Source organism: Haemaphysalis longicornis, unplaced genomic scaffold (assembly GCF_048455015.1).
Source record: "Haemaphysalis longicornis isolate Haplotype H1 unplaced genomic scaffold, Haemaphysalis longicornis Haplotype H1 scaffold_5, whole genome shotgun sequence".
Classification (NCBI taxonomy): domain Eukaryota; kingdom Metazoa; phylum Arthropoda; class Arachnida; order Ixodida; family Ixodidae; genus Haemaphysalis; species Haemaphysalis longicornis.
This window is the reverse complement of record NW_027526385.1, coordinates 80214715-80242587: the sequence shown is the minus strand read 5'-3', so window position 1 is coordinate 80242587 and position 27873 is coordinate 80214715. Positions and strand designations below refer to the sequence as shown.

The 27873-nt window shown below is 47.3% G+C and overlaps 2 protein-coding genes across 3 annotated transcripts in view; both read left to right on the top strand.

The window, feature by feature from the left end:
* LOC144138499 (DNA-directed RNA polymerase III subunit RPC5-like) overlaps positions 1-13054 on the top strand; it is a 38303-nt gene extending 25249 nt beyond the window's left edge. The window contains exons 12-16 of one of the 2 annotated variants that reach the window (XM_077670807.1): positions 802-902; positions 4951-5045; positions 9854-10005; positions 11226-11334; positions 12854-13054. In XM_077670807.1, coding sequence (XP_077526933.1) covers positions 802-902; positions 4951-5045; positions 9854-10005; positions 11226-11282 — 405 coding nt within the window. In that variant the 3' untranslated portion in view covers positions 11283-11334; positions 12854-13054. Of the gene's footprint in view, positions 1-801; positions 903-4950; positions 5046-9853; positions 10006-11225; positions 11342-12853 lie in introns of both variants that reach the window. The other variant, XM_077670806.1, reaches the window with a different exon arrangement.
* A 5378-nt stretch (positions 13055-18432) lies between these two features.
* LOC144138495 (pre-mRNA splicing regulator USH1G-like) overlaps positions 18433-27873 on the top strand; it is a 235448-nt gene continuing 226007 nt past the window's right edge. Inside the window, exon 1 of the mRNA XM_077670797.1 lies at positions 18433-18965. Within this exon, the coding sequence (XP_077526923.1) occupies positions 18799-18965 (167 nt within the window). The 5' untranslated portion in view covers positions 18433-18798. The remainder of the gene's footprint in view (positions 18966-27873) is intronic.

The window sequence follows — 27873 nt, the reverse complement described above, 5'->3', positions numbered from 1 at the left end:
GTCCGGCTGTTCCTCCGTGTGGCACAAAGAGTGCATCAATGGGAGTTTTTTTTAAGGTGATTTGAGTTGTCTCTATGATGCTGTGGACTTAATCTGCTATGAACTGTTGTAGCGGTGACGAACAAACTAGGTGAGAAAAAGTAGACGATGTCCTGCATTAAGTGCAATTTCCTTCCAAAACAAGCGCACGTTGCGTCCGGGTCCGTCGCTTTGATGGAGTGATACACTAGATACACTAGCTATGGAGTGATACGTGAGCTATTGCCATTCTTAACGTACCCAAGTATAGTGTATTCTTTAACTATCCACTGCCATTCATACCTGCAGGCTGTGTTTAATTGCCCATAGCTGTGAAAACTGTGATGCGCCCCTGCTATACAGCTGAAGGCCGAAAGAAATGCTCCTTGATGAGCTGTTTTTGTTTGGTGCAAGCAAGAAGTAAAGCTCTTTCTCAGTCACCAACCCAAAACCTGAGGTTAAAAAAAAAAAAAAAAAAAAAACTAGCCTTGGCGGAGTATTCTTTCTTTTTTGAATATTTGATAGAATAGCGATTCATTGCGCCATTTTCACTTTCAGACACAATTTCAGTCTTCAAAAGTTAAAGTACCATATTGAGTGGTGCCAGATATGCCACCAGTGTCTTGAAGTCTGCTGACACAAAGATGGAATTCAGAGGAGTCATTGCTCACAACCATAATTCTCCTGTCTTGTTTAGTTAGTTACTTATTTGCTTCGTTACTTATTTATTTGTTTGTTTACTTGTTTGCTTGCTTGTTTGCTTGCTCCTCCTCCTCCTCTCAGCTTCCCGGGGAAGACATCAAGACACTGCTGAGTGAGATGGCGAAGTCGACGCCTGAGGGCTGGGAGTTCCTGCTGCCGTGTGACATGGACTTCATCACCAAGTGAGCCGTCCTCCGTCTTTTCTCCTGGAAAAAAACGGGTAGATGCACAGGGGTGTATTTCACCGTGCTAAATAGCGTGAAGAGGTACAGGAATAAACTCTCGTGTGCAGTAATAGGAGAACGTGTAGTTCGAAGGCAGACCCAAGTGCCAGAGTATCAACGGATGCGTGTGGAGCAATTGGTAAAGGCGGAGATGTTGTGAGAAAATGACTTTCACTCACTCGAAGGGGAGGCAGGAGGGAGCACTTGTGATTCCGTGTCTCTGCTGTCGGCCTCTGGCGCACAAAAAAGGGCATTGTGGGATGCAAATTTTATGTAATGAAGAGGGAGTGGTAAGGATCACGGTCTTGTACCTTGCATTATTTCCTATCACGTTACTATCTTGTCGGGTTCTCGAAGAAGCATTTCTGAGCGGTCCCAGTAAAACATATAATATGGAAAACTGACAACTGGTCGGCAACCAGAGTAACGGAGTGTGTGGTAAGAGACAAGACTAGAAGAAGGGGGAGATCGTTCAACTCGGTGGAGGGATTGAATAATTATGATTCAAAGGCAAAGAATGGATTAAAGCATTGCAAATATGGAATGGTTGGTGGAAGGAACATAGGAGAGGCCTTTTTTCCTGCAGTGGACCCAGACATGATGATGATGATGATTGATGACGGTGGCCACAGAACCATTGGAACTGGTTCGTTGAGCCCTTTCACTGTTATAATGAATTGTTGTGAAGTAGCTTAAGAGTGCTTGACTGACTGGACAAAATTCGCAGAGTTGTACGTTTGAAGACCCGCACACCAATACTTTTCATGCCCTTTTTGTGTTATTGTTGCATGCGCATATATTTTAAGTTTAAGCCTTGATTTTTTTTTTTTTTTCATTTGTTTGGAGAACGCGGGTCTGTTTGTGAATTACTGTGTGCATTTGCAAGCCACCCGCATAACCAACTTTCTCACAAGAAATAAAAAATTGTTCGGTAGAATTAGCTTATCCGAAATGGTTTTGTGTGACGGCCCCTTATTAAAAGGTTTTAGAGTGACCAATCGTTTGTTGCATCCCCACCGAGCAGTGTGGGAGGTTTAGCTTGTGGGGACCAGGGTTCTTACGGCAGCCTAGCTTGATCCTCGAGATTCGGCCGCAAGGCTAGCTCCACTGAACACCGCCACGGATCACCAACTTGGCGTATCGGCAGCGAACAGCAAGGAACACAGGACACAGAATTTGCCCACTCCGACGTTTATTGCACTGCAATAAGGGGACGTCGGGCGCGTCGCACTACACCGCCAAGACCACCTTAGCCAGGACGGGAGAAACAGGCGCGAGGGCGGACAAAGGAAGGCCAAAAAGGAGTGAGTCGTAGTTACGGCCGCTCCCGACAATGGTTCGTATCCAAAGAGGCTCTCCCTCCGTCGTCCGCCCCAGACCAGGCCGCCGGAACTTCTGGGCAAAACCTGTCACGTGAGGGGTTCGGCCGCGCCCCCTCACTCTCACGGGCATCCTCCCGGAGGGGGAAGCACGCTGCCGCGAAGAGAGAGGTACCACCCTTCTCGCCTCCACGGCGGGCCGAGAGCGATAGGAACGATGGCGGAGCTCCGCAATCCCCACAAGCTATAGCTTGAAGGTACTGTTGCCAGAAAACATCACATACACGGGCAGAAATGAGAAAGTTTGAGCACAAATTATCCATCACCTCCTGACAGTGTACACTAAACGCTCGTTAATTTGAACTGCGATTTAATGCCGCCTCAGTTCGAATTTTGTGAAAGTTTGAACTAACGAAAGGGTGGAATAACAATAGTACACTGCGATTGAAAAGTAGTAGAGCATGTCAGCAATTGAATGCTTAACTCTTTCGCTACCACCGGAAAATTGGCTAATTTTAGGGGTCCAAGAAAACATTTTTTTTTCCCTGCTAAACAATTGGTTAGGCACTAATTGCAGGGACACAAAATGCAGATTATTTAACGGCCTTTCCAATAACACCAGTTTTTTGAAGGTTTTTATATATCATAGTTGTAAAAAAAATATCAAAATCAAAATTTTTGCAAGTTGTCGAAAAAAATGATAAAATAGGTGTTGTGTATATCAAACCACCGGTAGTAGAAAAAAATTAGAATATACATTTTGTAGGAAAACATTTCAAAAACACGCCCTAGAAAAAATGTCGACTTGCGCGGAACAGTTTGTCAGATATAAAAAAAAATGTTAGCATGCACGGTGCTCGTGTCATGCGGTGAAGCCCAACCTCCAATTCAAAATGTGCAATTTCGGGTGGTTTCCTGGAATAAACCTGGCGGTTTGTCATTATCAGAGGCACCAATTTGCCCCCACATAACGTAAGAACATCTTGTCAATGGCTGACTTTGCATTTACAGCGAGCACAATATTTGGGACAAGCACGCGATGCAGAAAAAAACATGCCTGAAGTTGGAAACGGAACGCCGTGGTTGATGCTTGTTGACGTTCACGGTCAGTTATCTCTCAAAACATAAAGCTGAGCTTTATTATCATCTTCTTACTCGCAATTGTAGCCTTGCACGCAAAAATGAGGTACAATGAGGTAGAATCGTGCCCTACGATCTTTGGCCAAGTAGCAGTTGCGCGATAAAAAAGATCAGCACAACAAGCCTCCTCTATTGCAGCGCCACCTAACAAATTTCAAATGAAACAGTACAAAAACTTATCGGAGACTCTGTCCGAATAGACAGTTCAACTAAGCAGCAACATTAGACACCCGGATATACCCTCGCATGGAAACGAAACTGGAAGGCGAACAGCTGGCAGTGTAAGGCCGGTTTGAAGCGCTGTCCTCGGCGGAACAGATATCTGGCGACTGGGTGTGATCTTTTGACTTGCATCTGAAGTTCTTATCGCAGAAATCGGATTAGGGTGGGGGGAAATCAAGAGCGGCGTGCTTTTTCGAGGATCAGTCGCGGACGCTCCAGGCGCCATGGCAGGTAGCCTTGAAGTTGGGTAACTGTGTAGTAGCACTAAATATGAATTTCGCGATGCAGAAACGAAACCGAAACTGTTGTAAACTGTTTGCGAATGGTCCTGGGGTAAGTAGAACTACCACAGAACTTAGAACAATGTGCGCAAAGGCAATAAAACTGCCTAAAATCATAAAGTAGCTTAGCAGCCCGGCACTGCTTGACATTTTCAGCCGATTTCTGGGATTATTACTGTCAGAGTGCGAACCTGACGATTGAAAATCGTTTGCTGGTTCACCATTCACGCCCTGATAGCAAAAAACAAACGCTGGTGTTTGTTACGAGTAGCACGCATTCTTCGCTGGTAGCAGTGACGCGCAATGACCACACCCCTTTTCCACACCCAGGTTATTCAAACGCGTGTCAAAAATCACGTTTTCGTTGCAAAAATGAAAACAAAACTGATTTTGAAAGGCCATTTTCTGATCTAACTCCAAACAGCTTTACTTGTTCGAGCAACGCCTGGAACGCTATGAAAACGCGCTCCCAAAAGTATCGATCAAATTGATCGATTTTGACAGGCGCGGTAGCGAAAGAGTTAAGGAAGTTCGTGAGCGAAGCCTGCTTTTTATCTTTGTGCGCAACGACTAAATGTAGAGGATGGCCTCCTCCTCATGTACACTCTGAAACTGAAGAAGAGGCAGGCGGCATTTGATCCGTTCATTACTTTCGAGCGGTGGCCACAGTGCTTACTGGCTGCAGCAGGTTGTGCACTTCTAACCTCAGAAATGATGCCATGTGTTGGCATGCCCCACACCTTGAACTTATCTTGAGCTACCGACATGGTGGCATGCAGTTGGAATTATCTATAGTGGAGGCCTGTTTGCGTTCGAAATAATGGACTTTTCAGTACATAGCTTCTATGTAGACTTGGCTGGACCGAATCGTGCAGTTCGAATTATCCAAAAGTTTGAATTATTGAAGTTCCAATTGACGAGTTTTCACCGTATTGTTCATTCTTATCAACTCAATCAAAACAGGAGCTGGCCGTGAGTATTTTAATGTAGTAACCATCACCGAATGCTTTTTCCTTTTGTGTGTGTGTGTGTGTGTGTGTGCAGATTTCCTGAGGTCGTCCAGAGGCAGCAGATGCTTTGGGACGCCAAGCAGCAGTACCTGTCCAAATCATTCAAGCAATCTTCTAAAGACAGCCAGGGTAAGGGACCCAACTGTTCGTCTTATGTGTCCTCTGCCTTTGCCCGTCAAGTTTGAAGTTTGATCTTTTATTGCTGGCTGTAGTGGAGGAGTTTGTAAAGGTGAGAAAATGCAAAAATGTGTCCGTGGCTTTGCGTTGAATAAGATAGGTTCCGTTTAACGGGCTCCAGCGCAGTGCATTCAGCACAACATGTTTGTTTGTTAACAAAGCAGAGCAAATTTCAGGCCATTTGGCAATCAAATCCAATTTGCGGTGTCGAAAAGAGCACTGGTTATAGAGATATAGAGACTACCGCACTACAACCCCCAAGCAAGAAAACAATTACTTTAACCTAAACACCGAAGAAAGTGGAGGGGAGCATAGCCTTGCTGTTAGCGCAGCGGTTATCACACCAGACGCGTATTCTGGAGGTTGTGGGTTCGGACACCACCCAGCGAGCATGTTTTTCTCCACTTTCTTTCTATCTTACAGAAAACTATATCTGTCGCAAAAAGAATAAATGACCTACCCCATTTTTCCCTTTGCTTTCCTTGGCTTTCCTGACTGCCTACCCTTATTTCTGCCTATGTCGGGTGCACAAGGTACGGTCAAACTTCGATGTAAAGAACTTCAATGCAACGAAACCCCCACTGTAATGAACCACGTAATTTTTTTTTCAAATTTCAGGTGTATGCATACCACGTATTTTTAGCCTGTGTGTAACGAAGTCCCGTTTGCCAAAATTTCAATGTAACGATGTTTCATAGACAATTAGGCACAAAATTTTTGTTGTAGAAATAAATTTTGGAAGATGCGAGCGCCGAAACAAGGTCTCGATAAAATGCAAACAGCGACACGGGCCACCCAATGCCGCACAGATGCAGCGAGCCACGGAGTCTGTGAGCGAGCGTAGTGCCTACAAGCTCCTTGCCTACAAACTGCGTATGGCACCACTGCCACATGCCACCGCTTTGTCCGTTTGTATTCACTCGGGTTTGTTGGGTTCCGTCGTTCCGGCAAGTGTGTAGCGAAGCATTTGAGGGTCACTATGAGGCTTGCACGCGCGTTTTTTCCATGCCCACAACTGCGTTTTTGCGCTGGCAGTTGCTTTTGCTTCGGTCAGAAAATGGCTCGCGCTGCACGCTGCAGTGGGAGGAGCCTGACAACTTGCGCCAATGGGGAGGCGCACACCCTATGGCGGGAGCTTCGAAGTCCACAGGGATGACGGCTGGCCCCGCCAGGGACAATTAGGAGGACACTGCAGAAGATATCTGATGGGCACCTTCCTAAGCGGGGCGTGTATGACGTTTTACAGTGCAGTCAGTTCTCACCCGCATTATCAGCTTTTTTTTCCCGCGTTAATGACTTCTTTTGCCCCCTCTTGTTGCGTTTCAGCAAGCGGTTAGAAGTGGTCGGTGGAGCTACCCGCACCGCGTGGGTCGTCTCTGCGGCTGCGTTCACCCACCTGTTGCTTGTGCAGCGTGTTTTTTGCATGCAGAAAACGCTTAACAAGGTTCATGCTGATGTCCGTGTAAGTAACGTGAACTACCTGCCTCGCTTCACAGCTGCCGCATCATGAGGGTGGTATCCGTGGTGGCGTCAGTGTGCCAGCCGTGTATGCAAGCCACCTTTTCGCTTGCAGGAGCTGCTTCACGTGGTTAACCCTTCATTTTAACCGCGAATTTCAGTGCAGCGAAATTTCAATGCCACGAAGTCTTGTATGAATTTTACAGACTTCATTGCATCGAGGTTTGACTGTATTTGAGAACACTAATCCTTATTGCCATAGACACCAGCAGACTCATCATATATATCTAGGCATGTGCCTTCTTGTTCGTCGACCCCTTATCCTTCATACTACACAGTTTGTTCGAAGATGGAAGCGTGCAAGTTGACGCAGGAAATGAAACGCCATGCAGTCCTCATCGCCCTGGCCGCGCACCACAGCCACTTTGAAATTGCCACCTTTCTGGACGTAGTGAGGTCTTTTGCTTACAAGGTGCGCACAGAGCTGATGTGTTGTGGCGGTGACGTGGCATCTGTGGCGAAAAGGAAAAGGCACAGTCAGCGGCCAGACAGCCTCAGAACCCCTGATTTTCTCCCGCGGCTCCGATTCGTCCTGAGTGACAGCCCAGGGAAGTCAATGCGGGATATTGCAAAAGAGCTCCATGTCGCAGTGTCGACTGTCAGGCTTGCTGTGCACAAGGACTTGAGGTACCATTCCTGTGTCATGAGGAGGGGGCGATTCATGTCCGATTAAACTGGGGAGAATTGTCTGCTCCGGTCCAAATGCATGCTTAACTCTTCTCTTTCGTTACGGCGGAAAAACGGCCGATTTTAGGTGCTTCCTCAAAAACGTTTTTTTTTTTCTCTTGAGCTACTGGACACACGTAGCCTTGCTATGCATAAAATTGTAGCTTATAGATTGCTCTTCCAAACACAAAGCAGCAATTTTGTTAAAGGTACAATTAATTACAGTTTATTCGTCAAGTAATCAGAAAAAAGCCCCCAAGAAAAGTATACGAAAAACACAAATCGGTACTTTTACCGAGACGAAAAATTATTTCACGTATTTTAAGATATAAAAATTGTTCCTACGTTCCTTGGCTATGATTCAATATATAAATCAACAGTGTACACCAAGTTTTGGATTTTTGAGGGCCCGTCAACCTAGCGCAACTGACGGCTGTGCCACACCGCGAGGGCATTCAAGGGTGAGTGAGTCTCTGTAAAATGTGCATCCAAGTACCGTACTTACCCGATTCTAACGCGCACTTTTTTTCCGGAAAAATAGGTAGAAAAATAACATGCGCGTTAGAATCGGATACGAAACCGAAACACAAAAATTTCGTCCCACTCATCGCCATCGCCATGTCAAGAAGCGCTAAAACTTTTAGCAACGATTTTCTGGACGCAGGAAGCATAGGATAGGCACCTAGGCTTTTCTATCGGCGTTCACACAAATCGTCAAATCGTTCCACTTGCGCGCTTGATAACAGCAATGGCAGCAGCGGCTCTCACGCGTTCAAAATGAGCGGTCGGCTGAAGCGTGCGCCTCTGGAGAAGCTCGCGGGATGGGCGTGTGAGGCGTGGGCCACGATTCCATCGACCATGGTTGGACGTTAGTTCAGAAGTGCGGCATCGCGAACGTGCTTGACGGCACCGAGGACGAGATGTTGTGGTCAGGGGAGAGCGACGAGGAGTGAGATGAGTGAGATTACTTCGGGAAATAAATCACCCGTTTCTCTCGCATTCATTTTTCTTGCTCACACAGTTCCGTGCGCGTTACAATCGGAGGTGCAAGTTTTTTCGGTTTTTTGTCAGGAAAATCGGGTGCGCGTCAGAATCGGGTTAATTACAGTATACTCTTTTGTGTCCTCGCACAAAATCCTTATCAGTTCGGTGGTAAAAAACAAGAAAAAAAAAAATCAAACGCTCTCGACGAGCGTCGCACCTGAACGCTGCAGCGCTAATCTGACACGAGCGCCAGGTTATCTTGAAGGTGATAGCGCGATACGGCGCGGTGCATTTGGCAAAATATCCCGGCCGTACGTTCTCGAGACCCTAAACACAAAATCAAAACCGCAGTCGGCAGATAAGAAGCACGTTTTGTTTATATATACAGCGCGGAGTCACAATGAAATTACCTGCCAGCGCTTGTTGAAGTGCGCGGCACCTGAACCAGAGCTTCGTCGTCCTAACTGCAATCTGAAGATCCCACATCATTGCTTGACCCCTCACTGCTGCTGGAATCAGAAAAATCGACAGCAGGAGCTGGCGAAGTGCTTGCTACAGCAGTCCGACTGTGCAGAGCGCGGCGCGAACCCGACGCCATTTTTCCTCCTTCTCCCCTCCCCCTTCGGTTCAAATTTCTCTTGCTACGCCGCCACCACACGACACATAAACAAACGAAACCGAAATTGAAAGAGAAGTTGCCAATGAACACACCAGATGGCGATAGTTGTCTGTGGAGCGCGGGTTTCAGATTTTGCGGGAGATTTAAAATGATCGGACGCCGGCTTCCGATTGCCTATGGCGCCATCGTGAAAGAGTTAAACAAGCTAAAAAGATCTGAGGAGCCTGGAATGCTCTGATTTCTTTTTTTTTCACAAAAAGAAATTTGACCAAGAACAAAAAGTTAACCGCCATAACTGCAGGCGCCTTTGCGCAAGTGTTGATGAGGTGCCTACAGTGATGCTCACAAAGTTTCTATCTGTGATGGTCTTATCCGTCGTCAGCAACGAGGGTGACGTCATGCAGCCACACTTTTTTGCAGAAGGACCCTGCGTTAATGCTGCCGCATACACGGATGTGCTTGCCACGGTTGTAAAGCCATGGATAGAGAGAGTTTAAAAAGGAAGACCATAAGTCTTTCAGCTAGATTTGGCTCCTGCCCACACCGCCGGCGTCACCCATGAGTGGCTGGCTGGCAACTTCTACGACCACGTCACTCTCAGGTTGTGGCCTCCTAGTTCTCCAGATTCAAATCCCCTCGACTACGATGTCTGGGACTTCGTCGGGCAATGCCCCATACTGTCACTCAAGGCAGAAGATGATGAGGACGACGGAGAAGCGTCTGGGTCCTTACGCTATTTTATGGCCGCCATGTACATTCTGCAAATGCGTTCATTGCACCTATTTGTAAATAGACCACTTCTCGTTAACCGTGGATCGCCTCGTGAATTCTGCTGTCACATAGAAATGTTTGATTTTGATGGAGGTACTATTCTGTTGTGCCTGAAGCGAACATCCTGTTCTCAAATACCTCGTGCACCTGGTACATACATGCCGGGCGTAACTGAGTCGTGCATCTTTGTGGTCTCGTGCAGAAGCGGTGATGCAGTCGCCCCCAGCCAAGGCTCGCCAGGTTAAGAGGCGGCAGCGGTCGCGGCACGATTCGACGGCCAGCGAAAGCAGCGGTTCCGAGAGCGGCTCGGCCACCAATGGACCGGAGGCCACCAAGAAGATCCCTGGCACGAAGGTAACGCAGACCGCACGTATGCAGTATTCCCACTGAGTTTTGCGCTACACCTTACTAAGTGCAGGGCTGCATACACACTTCGCATGCCGTCAAACTGTTGCGGAACTGAGCGAAACGCAGCGGCCAGCTTTTGTTTTGTATTTTCGAGGCTTCCCGTTTGCAAGCAAGAGTGATGATTAAGGTTACGTGCGGCGCAATGTGCTTTGCAACGTAATGTCTTTGTGATGTTCTACAAAAAAAAAAAAAGCTGCTAATGACTGTGCGACATGGCATACGTTTGTACATTGCATCTCATTGTCATTAGTAGCCTTTCTTTATGTACTGTCGTATATAAGGCAAGGTTTTTTTTTCCAAAACCCGTAGTCTCAAAGTCATACCCCGCCTTATATTTGAAGCTCAGAAATATACTTTTTTCTTTCTTTTTTTTTTGACTCTCCAAACTACCCCTTGCCTTATAATCGTGACTGCCTTATAATTGAATAAATACGGTAGATGGTAATGATCGGGGTGATACGAGGTACCTAGCTACGTATTCACGTAGAGATTCATTTTTGCTTGGAGCTAGTCATAAATAGCATTTAATCACAGTTAGTAGCAAATACTAATTAAAGTGCCATGACACAAAATGTGTGCTCACAAACCCCTCCCCAAGACGTTTAGGGGATCTATGAAAGCACTCGCCGCCTGTCCTACCCTATTTATTCAAATATAAGGTGAGTTTTTTTTTTTTTTTTTTTTAACAAAATCTGTAGTCTCGGTAACACCACACCTTATATTCAAAGCTCAGTGTAAATATTAGGCGATTTTTTTATTCTCCAAACTGCATCCTCGCGTTATAATAGAATAAATACGGTAGCTTTCATTGATGTGCATGCTTGTAAGGAAGTATGCAGTCAAGCCTTTGCTTGTCTGCAAGAGCGACAGAAAGAAATGCCTTTATAGTGACACGCATATACGTGAAGCATACCAGGCCTCAGCACTGTTCAGGCTGATACATATTTCTTTCAGTATTGTGCTCAAGCTTTGACTGTTAATCCGCCCCGCCCGTTTGCTATCTCTAGTTCGGTGTTCTATGCCTTTAACTCTTCAAGGAAAGGGGTCTGTTTTTTGTTGTTTTCACTGCACTTTTCAAGTCACTTCTAGTACTGAGACGAGTCTGCATTCCTTGTTGTTTGTGTGGCGGTGAGAATATTTTTGGTAAACTTGTTTTTCCTTTGCAGACGAGCAAGACGGCCCGGGCATCCACATCATCGGGGAAAGTAGGAGGCCACCACTGACAACTGATTGGCAGCTATTGTTACGAAGTTCGTCATCATCCTTTTTGTACAGGTGCAAGGTTGGTGACTTGGATGCAACATTGCCTTCTTATCGTTTATTTATTCAGTGATACTGTGAAGCACCAAATTCCTTCGCGGGCTCAATGTTTCACAAATATTGCCTGAGCTTGCACTTCAGAGTCGGGAACTTCATTTGGCATTCAGTGTGCAGGATTTGTGGCAAGCTCGCAGTAAGCTCATGGCCACAAAGGAAAACGTGTACTGCTGCCAGCAGTGTTAAAGGGACTGGAAACCGCCTTTTGTGGAGTGCGTGTCCTCTAGCTCATGTGGAAGCCAGCATTATATATAGGGGGGCAACTCCAATTACTAGAAATAGATTAAATGTGGCACTAAATTTTCTGAAATATGAAAGGTTGTGCCAATTCAGGCGACAAGCTGGTCCTTCTACCGTGTCCTCGTGCAGATGTTCATGGTGAGCCGGTTCGGTGTGTCGCATGGGATTACGGAGAGGTCACAACTTGCGTGACGTGCTGGCTGCCCAGAATGGCAGCTTCCAGCTCACCAAACCATGTACAGACGAGGCGTAGGGAAACAAGGGTGCCCACAGCGCTCATCAGGTGGTGCTCCGCAAGCACGCAGTTTTTATATTGGGCACTTGCATTCGGACTTACGTCTCCTGCTACTGTTGTGAATTTTTTTTTGTTAGTATGTGTTTTTAGTGTTTCTGCCCGTACTGTGGCAAGATATCAAGTTACTGTGGTCGTCGGCTTCAGCAACCATGCCAAAATAAAAACATACTGAACAGTACCTTATCTATTCCCGCCACATTTTATATGCAAGGTAACAAGAAAGGAAGTTCTCAAGAAGAAAAGTCAGGGGGGGGGGGGGGGGGTGTCTGTTGTCTGTTTTTTTTTTTTTTTCAAATCAGTTGTCTGTTTTTTCAACACTCTGAACATCTGGTTTTTTTTATCTATGCACTTAAAACTCTCCATAAATCCCTCATGAAAATTAGCTCATCTTTTTTCTTTCGTTAACCACAAATAAAATTGGCAGTTTCAAATAGGGCTTATTAGTTGTAAAAAGAGCTAGTTGGTGAATAAAAATAAGGGATAGTTGTCACTGCATTTCAAGAAGATTTAATTGGAGAAAAGATTGCATTTTTTATATCCTTAAGAGAATTTAGGAAAGGAATAATTAACGTTCAGTTGGTAACTGGTGGATAACCTATAAGCACCGTCAAAGGCTGAGTTGAAGTAGAGCCAGGAATGACAGTTTCTGAATTGAGTTTGGTCATAATACGATTGATTGTGTATTCTAGTTCAACTCTGCTTTTAATTGTTGCATTTGCACCTGGTCACGTGTTGCATTTGCACCTTTCGATAGTACGTATTGAATTGACATCGAAGAAATGTCTCGTAATAGATGTGGTTTTCCCCTTTTAGACTTGCTAAGTGAACTGACGAAAGGACTCACCTGAGGAATGATCTCTTACAATATGTGTTGTGTACTTCTCATACATCTTGCCTGGCTTTCAGCACTGTGGTCATTTCCTTTTTACTTTTTCTTTACAGGCACAACGGTCACCCCCTTTGGTTCCATTCGCAACAAGGATGTGCATTGTTATTTAATTATTTACATCTTGCTCCTCGAGACTGTGGGCCCTTCTGTTTTATAGAAGAGCGGTTCTCTAGGATGTGTACATGGCCACATGGCTATTGGCATCATGCATGAGCTTATTAGGGTCATGAAATAAACATGTTTCACACATTTGGGCTCTTCTCTTCCTTTCTTTGGTTGGGTGATATTGAAAAGAGTTTTCCGTTGCTGGTTGCTGACTCTTGGTTTCGTAGGTGCATTTATGCTTCTGTGTTGTGGGCATCATTTTAATGGGAAAACGTTAGTCGGCCCTTTGAGCAGAAAACTGCTGCTGAGTATCTGTAGCAATGAAACAACTCCTAAGATGGCCGACAGTGAAGAGAGGCTCGATCTGGATCGAGCTCAATTCAGATCGGGCGCTGCTACACGGCCGTTTCAATCGTGAGTGAGCCGATCTTACTCAAACTCAATCCTGCTTCCCCAAACGCGGTCGAACGAAAGCGGTAATACACTGTTCTTATTGTTCTACCGAATTTTTTCTATTTGTTTCCACTCTAGCAATGTTAATTATTTCTGCCATTTTTTAGGTCTTGTGTTTATTTTGTTCTTGTTCTAGTTTATGTGACACCTGTGTAACCGCCCCCCCCCCACCCTATGTAATACCCTCCCCAGAGGGCCTTTAGGGTTTTTTGAAATAAATAAAAAATCCCCGCTGAGTAATGGCACAGAAGTTGATAACTTCCACTAACGTCGCAAATTGTATTGAATAACCTGAACCAAATAAGCGTGCAGTAACATTTATATAGCTACTTATACCTACAACTGTGCAACGTTACCCACGCCGATTGCGAGTACATTTCTGGTACCATCTGGTACCGTACTATAGGGGCATTTCAGGACGCAGCAACGAAATTTCATTCTAAAGTACTCGAACAAACTGAAGTTTTCAGTGGTTGTAAACTGAAAACGAGCACGTAACGAAAGCAAGCCGACACGACCACCACTCCGAAACTTCTGCGATAAGTGGCACAATCTCGTCGCTGCTTGCCGTTCCTTACTCCCCTCATTTCTATTTTTACCTTTGCTGGTTGGCGATATGACAGATATGACGCCAACTTCCTGTCAAGGGATTAAGATACCAAGCAAGGTCGCGGCTGTGCGTGCTAGAACGGTCCGTTGGCCCCGAAGAGCCTCGAACCCGAAAATTCGTCTGCGCGACGGCGAGATGTCCAGCTCGGCCGGCGCTAGTTTCGTACGCATTGGCGTACATGTTTCCGTGTTTGTTCGGAACTTCAACCGTTTACTCCACCGTTCTTAGTGTCATAAAAGGAATGTGCAGTATGTTTCGTGGGGATATAGCTCACTATGCAAACTGTAAGCCCTGCCCAACATGCGTTTGCTTTTGCCGGCCTCCGCCAATCGCAGAGCATTCCCAAGTGACAGCACAGGTTCTGTTGCGGAAAATGAGCTGGTGGGTCGCATGGTCATTTCCTTTTTTCCTAATTATCTAGCTTATTTGAGCGAAGTTTGCGTTATAAGTGGTGTCGTTATGGTTCTAACGAGGCAATCTTTCGAATGAACCAAAGTTGTGTTTTCTCTTCATGGCTCCTTTAAATGTGCCGTGTAGCAGTGGTGGTGCGTCGAGCGTGCTCGATAAGTCAATCGCACTTCGCTTCAATTCGGATTGAAAGTGCTCGGTAACAGGGAAACATTGCCAACTGATACGGCATTCTGCTGAAACGCAATAACATCGACATTGTTTGGCATGCTGTTGAAGCTTGAAGGGATACTAAATGTCTCAACGCAATTTTGTTTTAACTGAAAGATCATTCGTTTCGTAGTTCTCTTGGCCTTCCTTCGACGAGCAGCAACGAGTTATTTGCTGAATAAGTAAATAAGTACTGAAGCACGTCCACTCGGCTCTCGTCAAACGGAGAACGGTGTACTGAAGGGTTTGTTGGTACACTGTAACTTCAATAAAACAGCTAAGACGGGCTAAGCAAGGAACAATAGTTTCCTGCTTAGTCCTGTCGTGTGCGCTTTTTTCTTGAAGTTCCTCAAACGGTTTCTTTCGCCTCTTTCATTCTTCCAGCTTTTCATTAGTGACACTGGGCTTGATGCCCGTTTTCCATATTTCCAGCCGAAGTCGGGTCAAAACGCCGTCCCAAAAGCAGGCTGCGGGACAGCGGGACCACAGTCGCAAAACCGGGACGTCTGGTCACAAATTTATGTATTCATGATCATCATCATCCACTGGTTCGCAAAATTGGCATCGCCAATAAAGTTATCTTAATCATCATCAGCGTATCCAACCTGAAATATTTGCATACTCACTGGGTCGGGTCGGCAGGTGCATTTGTATTAAATTGCTTACACCTCTTCTTGTGGAGGCTACATTGATATGATACAGTGCTGTAACAAGTGATCTAATGTGATGTCCCATTTTCTTATTGTGGCATTGTCGCTTATACTAGTGCTAACTGCAAACGAACATTGAGATAGTAGGTCATCATTGGATTCCCTTCCTTACACTGATTTCCACTGGGTAAAGCAAGCTGATAAAGTTTTCCACCTATTCTTCAAGCTGAAGTTTGTCAGATTAGTCGTTCATTTACTTGTTCTGCAACAAAATTTTTTTTTGCAGCTGCTGGTGTATTTGGGTTCAAACACCACGCAGTAGTTGCAGTTGCATTGTCTGTTTCTGAAATAGAATGTAAGGTATGCTGTGTTGCCTGTTTGTTTCGGCTTGGAACTGCATAGGAATCCAGTGGCGTAGCCAGGAATATTTTCAGAATGTGTTATACGCTGTTGACAAAAAACAAAAAGAAAGAGCCTGTACCCAAACAGTACCTTACAGTTATTTTTTTTTCATCCTAACCATTGTTATTTCTGGTTTTTCCTTATAATATATTGATGCGGTGTGTGAGCATAGGTGTAAGCAAGGCCGGAAAGAGGGAAGTGGAGAAGGAGGCAGCACTGGGGCTATTTCAGGAGATGTTCAGGCTCCAAGACGCCCACACCAGCTTAGTAGTCGTAGACAGCAAGTTTATTAAACCTCTGTGTTCCGTCTGCTTCTCGAATGCAAAAATTGTCTTGTACACCTCCTCATTTACAGCAGTGCACAGCCTTAGCTGTCTTGAAGTCCGAGGTGATGTTCTCGAAAATAAATTTTCGTCATAAAAGGCAGAGAAAGAAACACCAGTGGGGCTTTTTAATTACGATTTTGGTTATTGAGTTACTGTAAACATGTTTTCACTGGAAGAAGCATATGCGATTGGCTTTTTCTGGCTGCCACCAGCCAATCGAAGGCGCATTTTTTTAATGGTGTTGAGGTACCATAGCTAGACGTCTTGGAGTTCCCTTTTGTGTGTGTAATAAAGGTTTCAGATGATTAATTTATAACGTGAAGGCGGGAGATTTTGTATTTTCATTTCTAGGCAATAAATTCCGCCTCTTGGCAAGCAGTACTCTTTGCAGTGTGCCCTGTCAGTTTGAGAACTCTTGGTTTGTTGTTATGTACAGCTCGAATTTTCGTCTATTTTTTCTTCTGATTAACTGGGCAGATTTCAGAGCTTCCCATTGAGGGGTGACTGTGGAGTAGACGTGCTATATTTTTCATACGCGTGAGAAAATCATGCGAGCGAGCCTGGGAAAATTAATGCTTAACATTTGTGAGGCGAGCGTGAAACGCGTGGAGCATGAGAGACGTAAAATGTTCTTTACCACTTTACTACATTAAAGGGACCATGAATACACACCCTCATTTTCTACAGAGAGCGAGAGAGAGAAAAACATCCTTATTTTTTCTTATTTTCCCTTCTATAAAGGCTTCAGTATTGCCAGGGAGTTGGGGGGGGGGGGGGTGCTGTTACCAGTTGCCCCCCAAAACTGCATCAATGTGTTGGAGGAGGGCCTCCCAGTGCTCCTCTTCTGTCAGTCTTAATGAGGAGGCGGTCAAGTGTCTGGCTCAGGGTGCGTACCGGCCCGTGCTTTTCGTGTGCTTGCGGAGAGAGAGTTTGGGGTGTTTTGGGGGGTCGAGCCACTCCGCCCAAATAACAGGAGAAGGGGATAAGGAGTCTGTGTATATGTTCCTTGCCTGTACAATCTCTTGCAGTCCCACATGTAGTGTTGGTTGTTAGGGTACCTGTGACCGCAGCGTGGGCAGCTAGGGTGGCCAGGTTTATTTTCTATGTAGTGCATGATATGTGGGGTGCGTAGGACACCTGCTTATTGAGCTCGGCGGATGCAACTTGTCTTCGATCGCGGCCAAGAGATGGGGAAACGCAGTGTGGGTCTTGGTCTGTGCGCAGCACAACCAACTTTTGGTGCCTGGCTTTTCTTTCTTCGACGCGGCTGATGTGGCGGTCGTTACTCTCCGGGAGCGCTATTCGAGGCTCAACCGCGCGGAATAGAGTTTCGCGTGAGTTGTTGAGCCGCCACATTTCCTGGTATTCCTTGATGACCTGGGATCCGGCGGAGTTCAACCCAACGCTCTGGTTGGGAGGTTAGATGCACTTCGAGAATGTTGCGTATGTGCGTGGCTATTTTGTTGCGGCAGAAGAGGCGGATCGCATATCCTGGCTGTCAGTCAGTATGAGAAGTTTCCGTCGGCTGGAGAAATCCTTCTACAAAAATATCCTTTGGTGACTGATTCAATTTCATTCCTGTCCCCCCCCCCCCCCCCCCCCCTAAGAGGAAGAGAGAGAAAGAACTTTATTTGGAGATTAAGTTGGGTATCGGCGTCGGCCAAGAGCCCTTGAACTCTAGCAGCGTCCTCGGCCAGCGTCCTCGGCCAACACGGTCTCCCATTGCTCCGTCTGTGTGATTCTGCGCGCCGGTGCAGCCGCCTGCGGGCAAGCTCCTAGGCCTGCCCTGTCCATACATTTGTGAAATTTCTCTGAATATTGTCCTGGGTAGCAGTAGCTGTACGTAACCTGGTATGGATATGAATTCGTTTGAAGAAGTCACCATACCACTGATTGCCTCTGTGGAAAGCGGGCCCGACCCAGACGGTATAAGTTGTAATGTCCCTCACGAGTTTGCGTTCAGGTGGCATGGTTGTTATTTGGAAGTAGCAATCTTTTCAATGAACAAAGGTTTTCGTGTGCCCATTGATAAACGTTGGTGATAGTTTGGTAAAGTCGGTGTGTAATCGATTACATCCCGGTCTAAACTGAAGTTGCCGCCGAAATGGCGTTTGCGTATAGTTCGGGCAAGGACATGCAGATGGCGCTAGGTTTTGCGGCGCATTTTTGAAGCTGCCAAAACAAAGTTCAGCAAGGAGTTCGTAAGAGAGCTCTGATCGACATTACCCTGTGGAAAAAAAGTCAAATATAACCGAACCGACAAATAGCTAGAACAGGGCGCCGAAAATGTCCCAACAACCGCGAAAATAAACCGTCACAAAACCGAAACAAAACTCGCCGGCAGCAAAGCGAAACAAACCGTGAATGCAGGACGCGTGAACTTTTCTGCGCGCTGATTGGCTGAAAAGCACCGTGACGTCACCGTTTTGCGCAGACGATGCGCTGTTTCCCCCTCGGGGCTGGAGAAGGATCAGGATCAACCACCTGTGTTGGACGTTGATTGTTGGGTTTTCGGCTGCCGCTCGGCTCGCAACGGCGTTTGCCCGCTCCGCCGACCCACCCGCCCGCCCGGAGAGTTCGCGGCCCTGCAAGAGCCACACGCCGGCGTTTTTCTCCGTGTTTTTCTTGTTTTTTAGCGAGTGAGCGAAACGCATTGTGTCGTTTGTCCGTCGCCCGCGCGCATCCGGCGTTTTCTCTTCGTAGTGGTGCCGTTCATCTTTGCATCGTCGTCGTCGTTGTTGCCCCAGCCGATGTTTGTTGTTGTGTCTCGTGTCGTGGCCCATGTGCGGCGGCGGGCGGTTCGTCGGTGTTGGTGAAAACGCGGCGGCGTAGTCATGGATCGCGACAAGTTCCACCGTGCCGCCAGAGACGGATACCTGGACCTTCTTCGGGAGGCGACCCGTAAGGACTGCAACGCGCCCGACGAAGACGGCATGACGCCCACGATTTGGTCGGCGTACTACGGCCATCTCGACGCTCTTCGCCTCCTTGTGGGCCGAGGGTCAGTAACATTGGTCCTACTCTCCTTCAGCAGAATTTTCCAGCGTGCATGTCAGCACTGTGTTTCATCAACTGTGTTTCGTGTTTGTCTTGTGCCAACGCTTTTGTAAATTTACTCGCGCACTTTTGCAGACACGCAAGAACGGATGCATGTCGCGACTGACAGGAGCGAACGGCACGGGCCATTTAAAATAGTCCGCGTCGCCTGCGCGCGGAGCTGGGTCGACCGATCTCCTTCCTTTTTTCGCGCGATCTTCTGTTCGAAAGAGTTCATACCTGTGGGCAAACGTCTATCACAACCTTGAATTTGGGTTTCACGTTTGGTGTCGTATTTCACGAGTACTTTGAGGGAAATAAATTGAGTTTCAGTCGAGAGGTCCGACCAACAGTTAATTGAAAAAAGAAATTTTCCTGACCTACGAATGATAACCGGTCCAGAAACTCGCCGACAGAAGAGACGACCCGCCGCAAAAATTATCCCCGCCCGGCCGTCCGCGATAACTCTGCGATATAAGACGGCTATCTCCAACGAAAATTACGGTCACGGGAAAGCCAACGCTCAATCGAAAGGGAGTTGATGGTGACGAATAACGTTTGTCTCAATAAATTGAAAGGAGAGGAGGAAGTGCGGGAAGTGAGTTTCCTTCCAAGGTCAGATCCAACACCTCGGTGGTGTACCGTTCTGAGCCGCGCTGAGAGAACTTGTTCCTTGTTATCTGGGGACAATGTTGCGAATATATTTATCCTATTATTTCTAATTTCTTCGCGGTGAGGTTGCTCGAGTTTGGAAGAGAGACCGGTTTGCGCGCTTTTTAGAGCACACCCCCAGGAAATTTAATCTGAATTTAGGGCGCCATACTGACAAAACATGACTTCGTTCAATTTGAACTCACTCAGCTTCATTTACGCTGCGAAAGACGCTTTCTTAACGGAAAAAGCCGCAATAAATGTCAAAAAAATTTCAAATTTCGCGGTACAGGGATGTAAGATGGCCGCGAATGACGTAGTATATGAGCCAGCACTGCGAACATCGAATACCGGATACTGCGAATACCGGATCCCGTCCAGCGGTTGGACATCTACTGTGGGATCGTCCCGGCTTAGCGTCACTGGGTAACAAGCACAAGTGCCCGCCCGTTACATCACTGGAGACATGTCCAGTCGTGAGCAACAGTTTACGGACCGCGAAAAAGGCAATTTCAGGTTGTTTTTCTTCCTGCAGCAGCCCACAAACTGTGGTATGCATGTGAGACGTCCATTGGTGTATCCAGAAGGGGGTCCGGATGTCCTGACCCCTCGCTTAATTTTTGAATTTATACCCCCAAGATGATGATTCCTCAGGTCGTATAAAAGGTCTGGTTGAGGACTTTTTTTCTGTTTCTTGAATTTTTGCTTTTCCGAAATATTGGTGACTGAACAAGGCTCCTCCCCCTCCTCCTCCTCATCATCATCACTGATAGAAGCTGACCTCATCATCATCACTCATAGAAGCTGACCCCCCTCTCAGAAAAAAACCTGGATCCGCCCCGGGTGGCGTCGCATAATTACTAAAGTATTGCAAAAATACCGCTCATGATACCCCATACCTGGAGCTGCCGCACGACAGAGAAATAACCCAGAATCGCTGCTTTCGTGGTCCGTAAAGTTTTGCTCTTGACGGTACAACGCCACCCTGACCTCAATTTCGCCAGCACAATATCTATTTGGGAGTGTTGGACCTGAACCGGACGAATGTCACACAGTCACAGCACCTCCTCCCATCCGATTCCCCGTTCTCATCTCACTCAACTATACGCAACAGAACAGTTTCGTTCAATCATTCATAATTAAAAGTTGGTCGATTATGGGGTTTAACGCGCCGACGCCACACATGCGATGAGGCGCGCAGGGCTCCGGATTAATTTGGACGACCTGTGGATCTTTAACGTGCGCCGAAATCTCGAACCACGGGCGTTTCCGCTTTTCGCCTCCGTCAGAAAAGCGGCCGCCGCGGTCGGGAGAGTCGAACCCGCGTCCTTGGGCTCAGCAGCACAACGCCATAGTCACTGAGCCACCGCGCGGAGGGTCATATTTAAAAGTAAAAGCACCGTTGCCCAAGCTATCTTACGATCACACAGTTGGTCGTCACTGCACTTGAAATAATAGTCGGCAGCTTCGAAAACAGGTTTTAATCGGTGTGCCCTATCCTGCAGTCGACCGCTTAGTCCGAAACGCCTCTATTATAGGCCGTTTTTCCTCGGCCTGGTGTCCGGACGTACAGCCGGGCCGGATCATGTTGACTAACGTGGAAAGCTGGTCCTCTTGCTTTATGTTTTTTTTTAAATATCATAAGTTACTGAAAGAAAGAAAAAAAAAACTTCTACACAGAGAGAAACAGAAAACACAGGACAGCCACTGTTTTGTGCTCATGGTCCTGTGTTTTACAGCGTTAGGTGTGCAGCAGTTTTTCCATTGGCTTGTTATAGGATAATGTTCTGGATAAAGTTGGCTGAAGACATCAAGCTAGCTCCCAAAACATCGAGAGCCCCGCTGTTTAGATGACCGTTGTGCAATCGCCAAACTCATAGGCGTGCGCAGAGTTCTCGATTAAGGGGGGCAAAGTCTTAGCGCTGCACCCCCCCTCCCCCCCCCCCCTTACATCAACTCCCGACCTCTTCCCACTGAAGGCCTAGCGGTCCGAACGCAGTGCAAAAGGGGATGTTCGCAAAATTTTTATTTCAATGCGATAGAATTGCAACACACAAAATATTTCTGATCAGAAATTTTTACTTTCATCGGTAAGGTATGGGGCAAATTTGGCGCCCTTCTTCAGATAATTAGGGGGGGCGGCCGCCCCCCTGCCCCTCCTGTGCGCACGCCTTGGCCAAACTTTTGGCAAAATAAAGTTTTTTTTTTTACTACAACTACACTGTAGCGTCTCTGTTGGCCGTATTGCTCAACTGTCACATAGGGTTTTGGGAAGCGGGTGTACAGATCGCTTCACAATTAAGAATCCCAGTGTACAGAGAGCACCTAGCGAAGAGAATACGCGACGCGAAGCTTGTTGCCATAGCGACAGTTGGATTCGTTGTGTTGGCAGCCGATGTCACCCGGTCATCTTTTGTTTCTGCTTTCTCCTTTCTGTCGGTGGCTTGTTTTTTTCAACCCGTGTGGCACAGCTGTGTCTGAGTCACCCAGCGCTGTATGCCGCGGCTGAAATCGCGCGTACACACTCCGTTCTGCTTCGCCGCTGTCGACCGGCCAGAGAGAGGATGGAGAACGCACGGGCACGTGTTTCGGCCAGCCCCGTTACGCAGGCGTGACATTTATAATAAAGCACTTGGGAGAACACTTTAGTTTAACTATTCAGAAATCCCCTACCTGAAGTTCTTTCCCTCGAAGTCGTTCTGTGCCGCGACTTGTTCATTATGTAGGTAGGAACAAACGGATGAGATACGACATGCCAGCTGTTGACGCAAAGTCCTCCCGGTTTCGTCGAACGGGACCCCGGGCTAGGGTATACCTCCACCGGACGTGATTTCCCAAACATCAGCACCTACTGCTTGTCTAATAAATCGTTATTCAGACCATCAATGAATCAATCAGTCAACTAATTAATGTTCCGACGCGAAACGGCGAGACTAGTTTATTCGGAGTTGTGCTCCGTGCCGAAGTGTACGCACTGCCCAGGTCAAGGAACTCAGCAAAAAAAAAAAAAAAAAAAAAAAAAAACGGATTAGCCATTTTTAAACTGAAGTCCACCGAACGAGCGAGCGACCGTGCGAATTTCAATGGTGAAAACAGCTGCGGTGCCATAAAACAATAGCGATTTCGTTATAACGAAATCGCTTAACCCGAATTTTCGCTTTATTCGAAGTTTTCTGCAATACCTGCTGCTGTGGTATCATTCTTGCTTTTAGCAAAGTACCGCTCATGACAAACTCAGTTTCCTGATCCAAGGACTAAAAGAGTTTACTGTGCATAATTTGCTAGCTTTGACCAGTCACGGCAGTTATTTCGGTCCCGAACAAGCATGTCGCTGGAAGTTTTTCGACAGCCTCGGTTGGCTGTCGAACGCCCACTGCGAGCCACCCGAATTGGGTCGTTTGTATGTCCGTATCGATGTGTGTACGATAATGACACAGCACGGCAGTGCAGTTGCGCCAAAGCGTCTTATTGGGCCGATCCGTCCCGCTAATAACCATACAATGAACGCGAGCCGATAAACGCAACGCTCGCGGTAAACTTTTTTTGCGGTTGCCGCGGTGTACGATTTACGCGTTACACGCCTCGCGCCGTATTGTGTGCTAATCGGCACCCCGTGCGCTTTGTGCGCGCCAAATACTCTGCCGTGCTTCGCTAGTTCCGTGCAGCGCCGTAGAAGCTGCGGGAGATGCGGGGGCGGCGCTGCTAACTATGCGCGGAAGAAAATAGCCCCCTGAAAAGTGTCGTCTGCTTCCTTTTGATCGGAGCAGACGATCCGATTTCGGATGACGCGGAAGAATATTGTCAGCGCGTCTGCTGCTCTGATTGGCTACTTGAACTGCGTCGGCCCTCCCTATTGGCTGATGCCCGCGGTTACTTCCAGGCGCTGCACCGAAGTTTGTGGCGGCGATATATGGGACGCAGTACACGTCTACCCTTTATATCCGGTTCTTGCACATCGGCGATACGCCGGCTATCGCATTAAGGTGATGCGCATTTCATGAATGGCGATGACATGTATGCGGGTGTTGTATCCCGTGCCGAATTCCGAGCGGTTGACTGGGCGCGAGGAACTGAGCCGACCCGCCCACACCGGGGAACGTGTACCCGCTGCGTCTGGTTCCGTGGCTTTTCGATATTTTACGGCAGAGGTTGGATTTGGGACGTCTCTGCGGATTTCAGTGTGGTTGTTTTGCGGCGAAAATTTCCGGTGCTCCGGTGGTACCTGCTTGTACTTCTACTGTTAAACCTCGCTTTTAACAAAGTCACCTGATCCCTCCGATTATTTTGCTAAATCGAGAACTTCTTAAAATTCGAACTTTTTCGCTGATTTGGGGAATTTGTGTAACTGGGTTTTTATAAAATTTATAAATTCGTAAAATTTGAATTTGTTCGTTAATTCTGAAAATTCGTAAAATGGGATTTCCGTAAAATCCAAATTTGTTGGTTAATTTCGAAAATTCGCAAAATCGGGTTTCCGCAAAATTGTTAACTTTGTAAAATTTCAGAAATTTGTAAAATCTTTTTTTTTAAATAAAATTCAGAACATCGTAAAACCGAGTTTTCGTAAAATCGAGGTTCAAATTTATCGATACCAACGGGTACGAGATACCTTCACCTTGTGGGTGTTGAACTTGTAGGCGCACTGCCTACAAAGGGGCAATAAAACCAGTGGGCGGATGGAGGTGAAACATTACGTGTGCTCGTCCCGCATTCGGACGACTCGATTCAGGTCATTTTCTATAAAAAGGCTAGTTTTATTTTAATATCCATGCTATTCTTTGTTCTACTCCTTAATTCTCCTCTTTAATGTATAATTTCTCGTGTTCGCCTTTTGTAATTTTATTTTGTGGGTGCTTTAGCCCTGCAGAGTCCGACGACCCTATCCCATCTCCCGGTGTAGAACTTTTAAGTGCGAATGCACTTCTTAAGCGAGCCTGAATCGTCCGCCGCCGTAGTCCGCATAGCAACAGCTGCGGGTGCGCGCGCTCCTCGTCTTCCCTAGCAACGGGGGGAGATGGGCGCGCGCTGCCTGGCCGCGTCCCCATGGCTCATTCTTGTTGTTGTTCCCGCTGACATGGCACATACCCACGTGGGGGATTGGCCAGGAATCGGGCGTGAGAAGGGCTAATGCACCCGCTTAAAGGAGTACTGACACGAAATTTCAAAGCTGAGATCCGCTCTAGCAATCAAGTACAACGACAACACAAATAGGTGTCTGTGAATAAATGCATCTTTCTTTCTTTGTAGTTGTGTGTGTGTGTGTGTGTGATCTCTCTTTCGCGAACATTACCGAACCGCGCAAATTCAACTCGTGCATTCGCACTTTCACATTCTTCCCCTCGGGGAAATGCGGGGAATTTTTTGGCCAATTCTCCACTTTTTGGCCATTGGCGCAAGCGAATACATAGGCCCTTGTGCTTCCTGCGAGGATTCACTTTTTTTACTTCTGGGATTGGCATTAGATAATGATTACTTGGTGCTTCGCTGTTCCGCTTTTGCATATTCCTTTCTGCATTCCTGTCCCAAGTCAAACAGACTTCGGAATGGTGGTGGTTCGACGAACCCTGCGCACGGGTTGTTGCTCACCGGCAAATACGAGCGTTGGAAACGGCAAACGTGACGAGGGCCGAACGGCACACTGAACCACAGCAGGTCGTATGCACCCCTTGGGTTCAGTCGCCAATTGTTTATTCTGCCCTCCCCCCGCCGCTTACCCTGCCCCCCCACTTTGAGTACTGTTTTCGCCGTCATGAAGCTTCCAATGTTACCGTGGCCCGTTCACTTTCCGTGACACTCCTAATCTTGTTCCACTTAGGATCCGCTTAGTAGGTGGAAGTTAATTTGGAACAGGATCGGAGGAAATTTCGCCCATGTCTACTTAGGCAGCACACTTTGGGCTTTTCCGTGTACGTACTGTGTTTTATTCGTCTTCAACTTTCGAGTGTTACTATGGCTCGTGCACTTTCTGTTGCCTTCATTGGATTCCACATAGGATCCGCTTGTGGCTGGGTCGAAGGAAATTTCGGGTATTACTACTTTGCCAACATACTTCGGGCTGTCTCGGGTACGTACCCTGTCTTCGTCGTCTTCGATTTTCGATACACTCCTAATGTGGTTCCACTTAAGATCGCCTTAGTAGCTGGAACATGAGCGAAGGAACGTCCACTTATTCTATACTTAGCCAGCACATCTGGGGCGTTCCCGCGTATACTATTTTCGTCGTGTTCCACTTGCGAGTACTATTGTGGCCCATGCACTTTCGGCACTTTTAATCGGGTTCCCCGTAGTATCCGCTTAATAGCTGAACACGAGCGGAGGAAATTCCGACGTTTCCTGATTATATCCATGCGCTTTCCGGGGTAAATACGTACTGTGTTTTCGTCGTCCTCGACTTTCGAGTTTTACCGTAACCCGGGAGCTTTTTGCTCTCTTAATTGGGTTCCACGTAGGATCCGCTGAATAGCTGGAACAATTAAGGGCGAAGGAAATTACGACGATTCTTGCTTATCCAGAACACTTCGGGCTTTCCCGGGTACGTACTGTGTTTTCGTCGTCCTCGACTTTCGAGTGTTACCGTGGCCTTTGCGCGTTTCGCACTCTTAATCGGGTTCCACGTAGGGTCCGCTCAGTAGCTGGAACAAAATCGAAGGAAATTCCGCCAAGCTTCCTCGCGCCGACTGCGTCCAAGTCCGAGACCTTATATTTAGGGAAGCCAGCGCGAGAGCCGCTCGGCATCGTTGGATGGGGCCGCACGAAATGCACGCAATGTGCCGGAGAAAAGGGGGCTAGCTGGCTCAACCCCTTCGCGACGGTCCACCGAGCGCACGCGAAGAACAACTGCCACGCACGATTCGAAGCGGACGCGCTTTCCTCGAGCGGCAGCGCATCGCTGTTTCCCCGAGACCAGCGAAATCCTCGCGGGCAGGAAAAAGAGAGAGAGAGAGAAAAAAAGGAATAGAAACGAAGATAGTGTGCTAAACGGTTTTTAACGCGAAAGCGTTACTTGGCTAGGCTGGCGAAAGCGCGCACCCAGCTGGCGTCCACAAGAAACCGTGCCCGGAAAGCACGTGACCTTTTCCACCGGAACTGACGCCGGTGTCAACACCCGCTTCATACCAAACACGTCACCAAACCTTTTTAAAAAGCCGTGGCCGCGATGGGAATAGAACACAGGAGCGCGGGGGGCAGACAAGTGACTTAATTAACCACTACCCTGTACGCCGACGCCACACGGAACACTGCCTCCGAGGTAAGTTAAATATGAAAGATGGTGATATTATTTATTTATTTATTTATTTATTTATTTATTTATTTATTTATTTATTTATTTATTTATTTATGTACTCATTCATTTAATTATAATGAATTAATTAAGTGATGACTCAAGGTCTACTCAGGGATGGGAAGGCGGCACAGGAGGTGAGGACGTCTACATATCCCCGTAGTACTGGCAAAAGTCCACAGGGACGTGACAGTCTCTTCTGTGAGCCCCCGGCCCAGAGGTGGCGATGCCCACTCCTGGAGGGTAAGCTTAGGGACCTTACTGGAGGGTCCTGATGTTCGGCGTAAGACGAGGCAAGCCCCGAGCACTACCATAACATGTGGTGCATTGTGGGCAGGTCATGATGGTGGTCTCCGTGTGGTGCGGGACGGTTTCCCTCAGGTCACTTAAACGGCGAGGAACGGTATGATGCCCGCCACTTTGCGAGAACATCGCTTCTCGGTCTTTTGGCTAAGATCAAAGTGTAGAACGTCTTCCGTACCCGGCTCTTCGGCCCGACCTGTCGACGCAGCGAGAGCTCGCGTCCAGTGGCCAGGAGCTATTGGACTCGTATGGGACTCGTGAATAGGGTTCCACCCCGTCTGACGCATGCGAGCGTCACCTGAAATGGGCTCAGTAAAAGTTTTTTTTCTCTCTCTCTCTCTCTCTCTCTTCTCTTCTCTTGCGTACCAGGGCTTGAGCACCTCTTGGAAGACTTCAGGTGGTTGTGAAATAAAGCGCAAAGAAGCCGTGCCCTTCGAGGCACCATAAAGAGAGAGAGAGAGAGAGAGAGAGAGAGAGAGAGAGAGAGAGAGAGAGAGAGAGAGAGAGAGAGAGAGAGAGAGAGAGAGAGAGAGAGAGAGAGAGAGAGAGAGAGAGAGAGTTACTTTATTGAGGTTATGGGGCCAGATGCCCTGCCGCTTTCCGTGGACATTCAGCTAAAGGACGTTTCAGGGCCGTG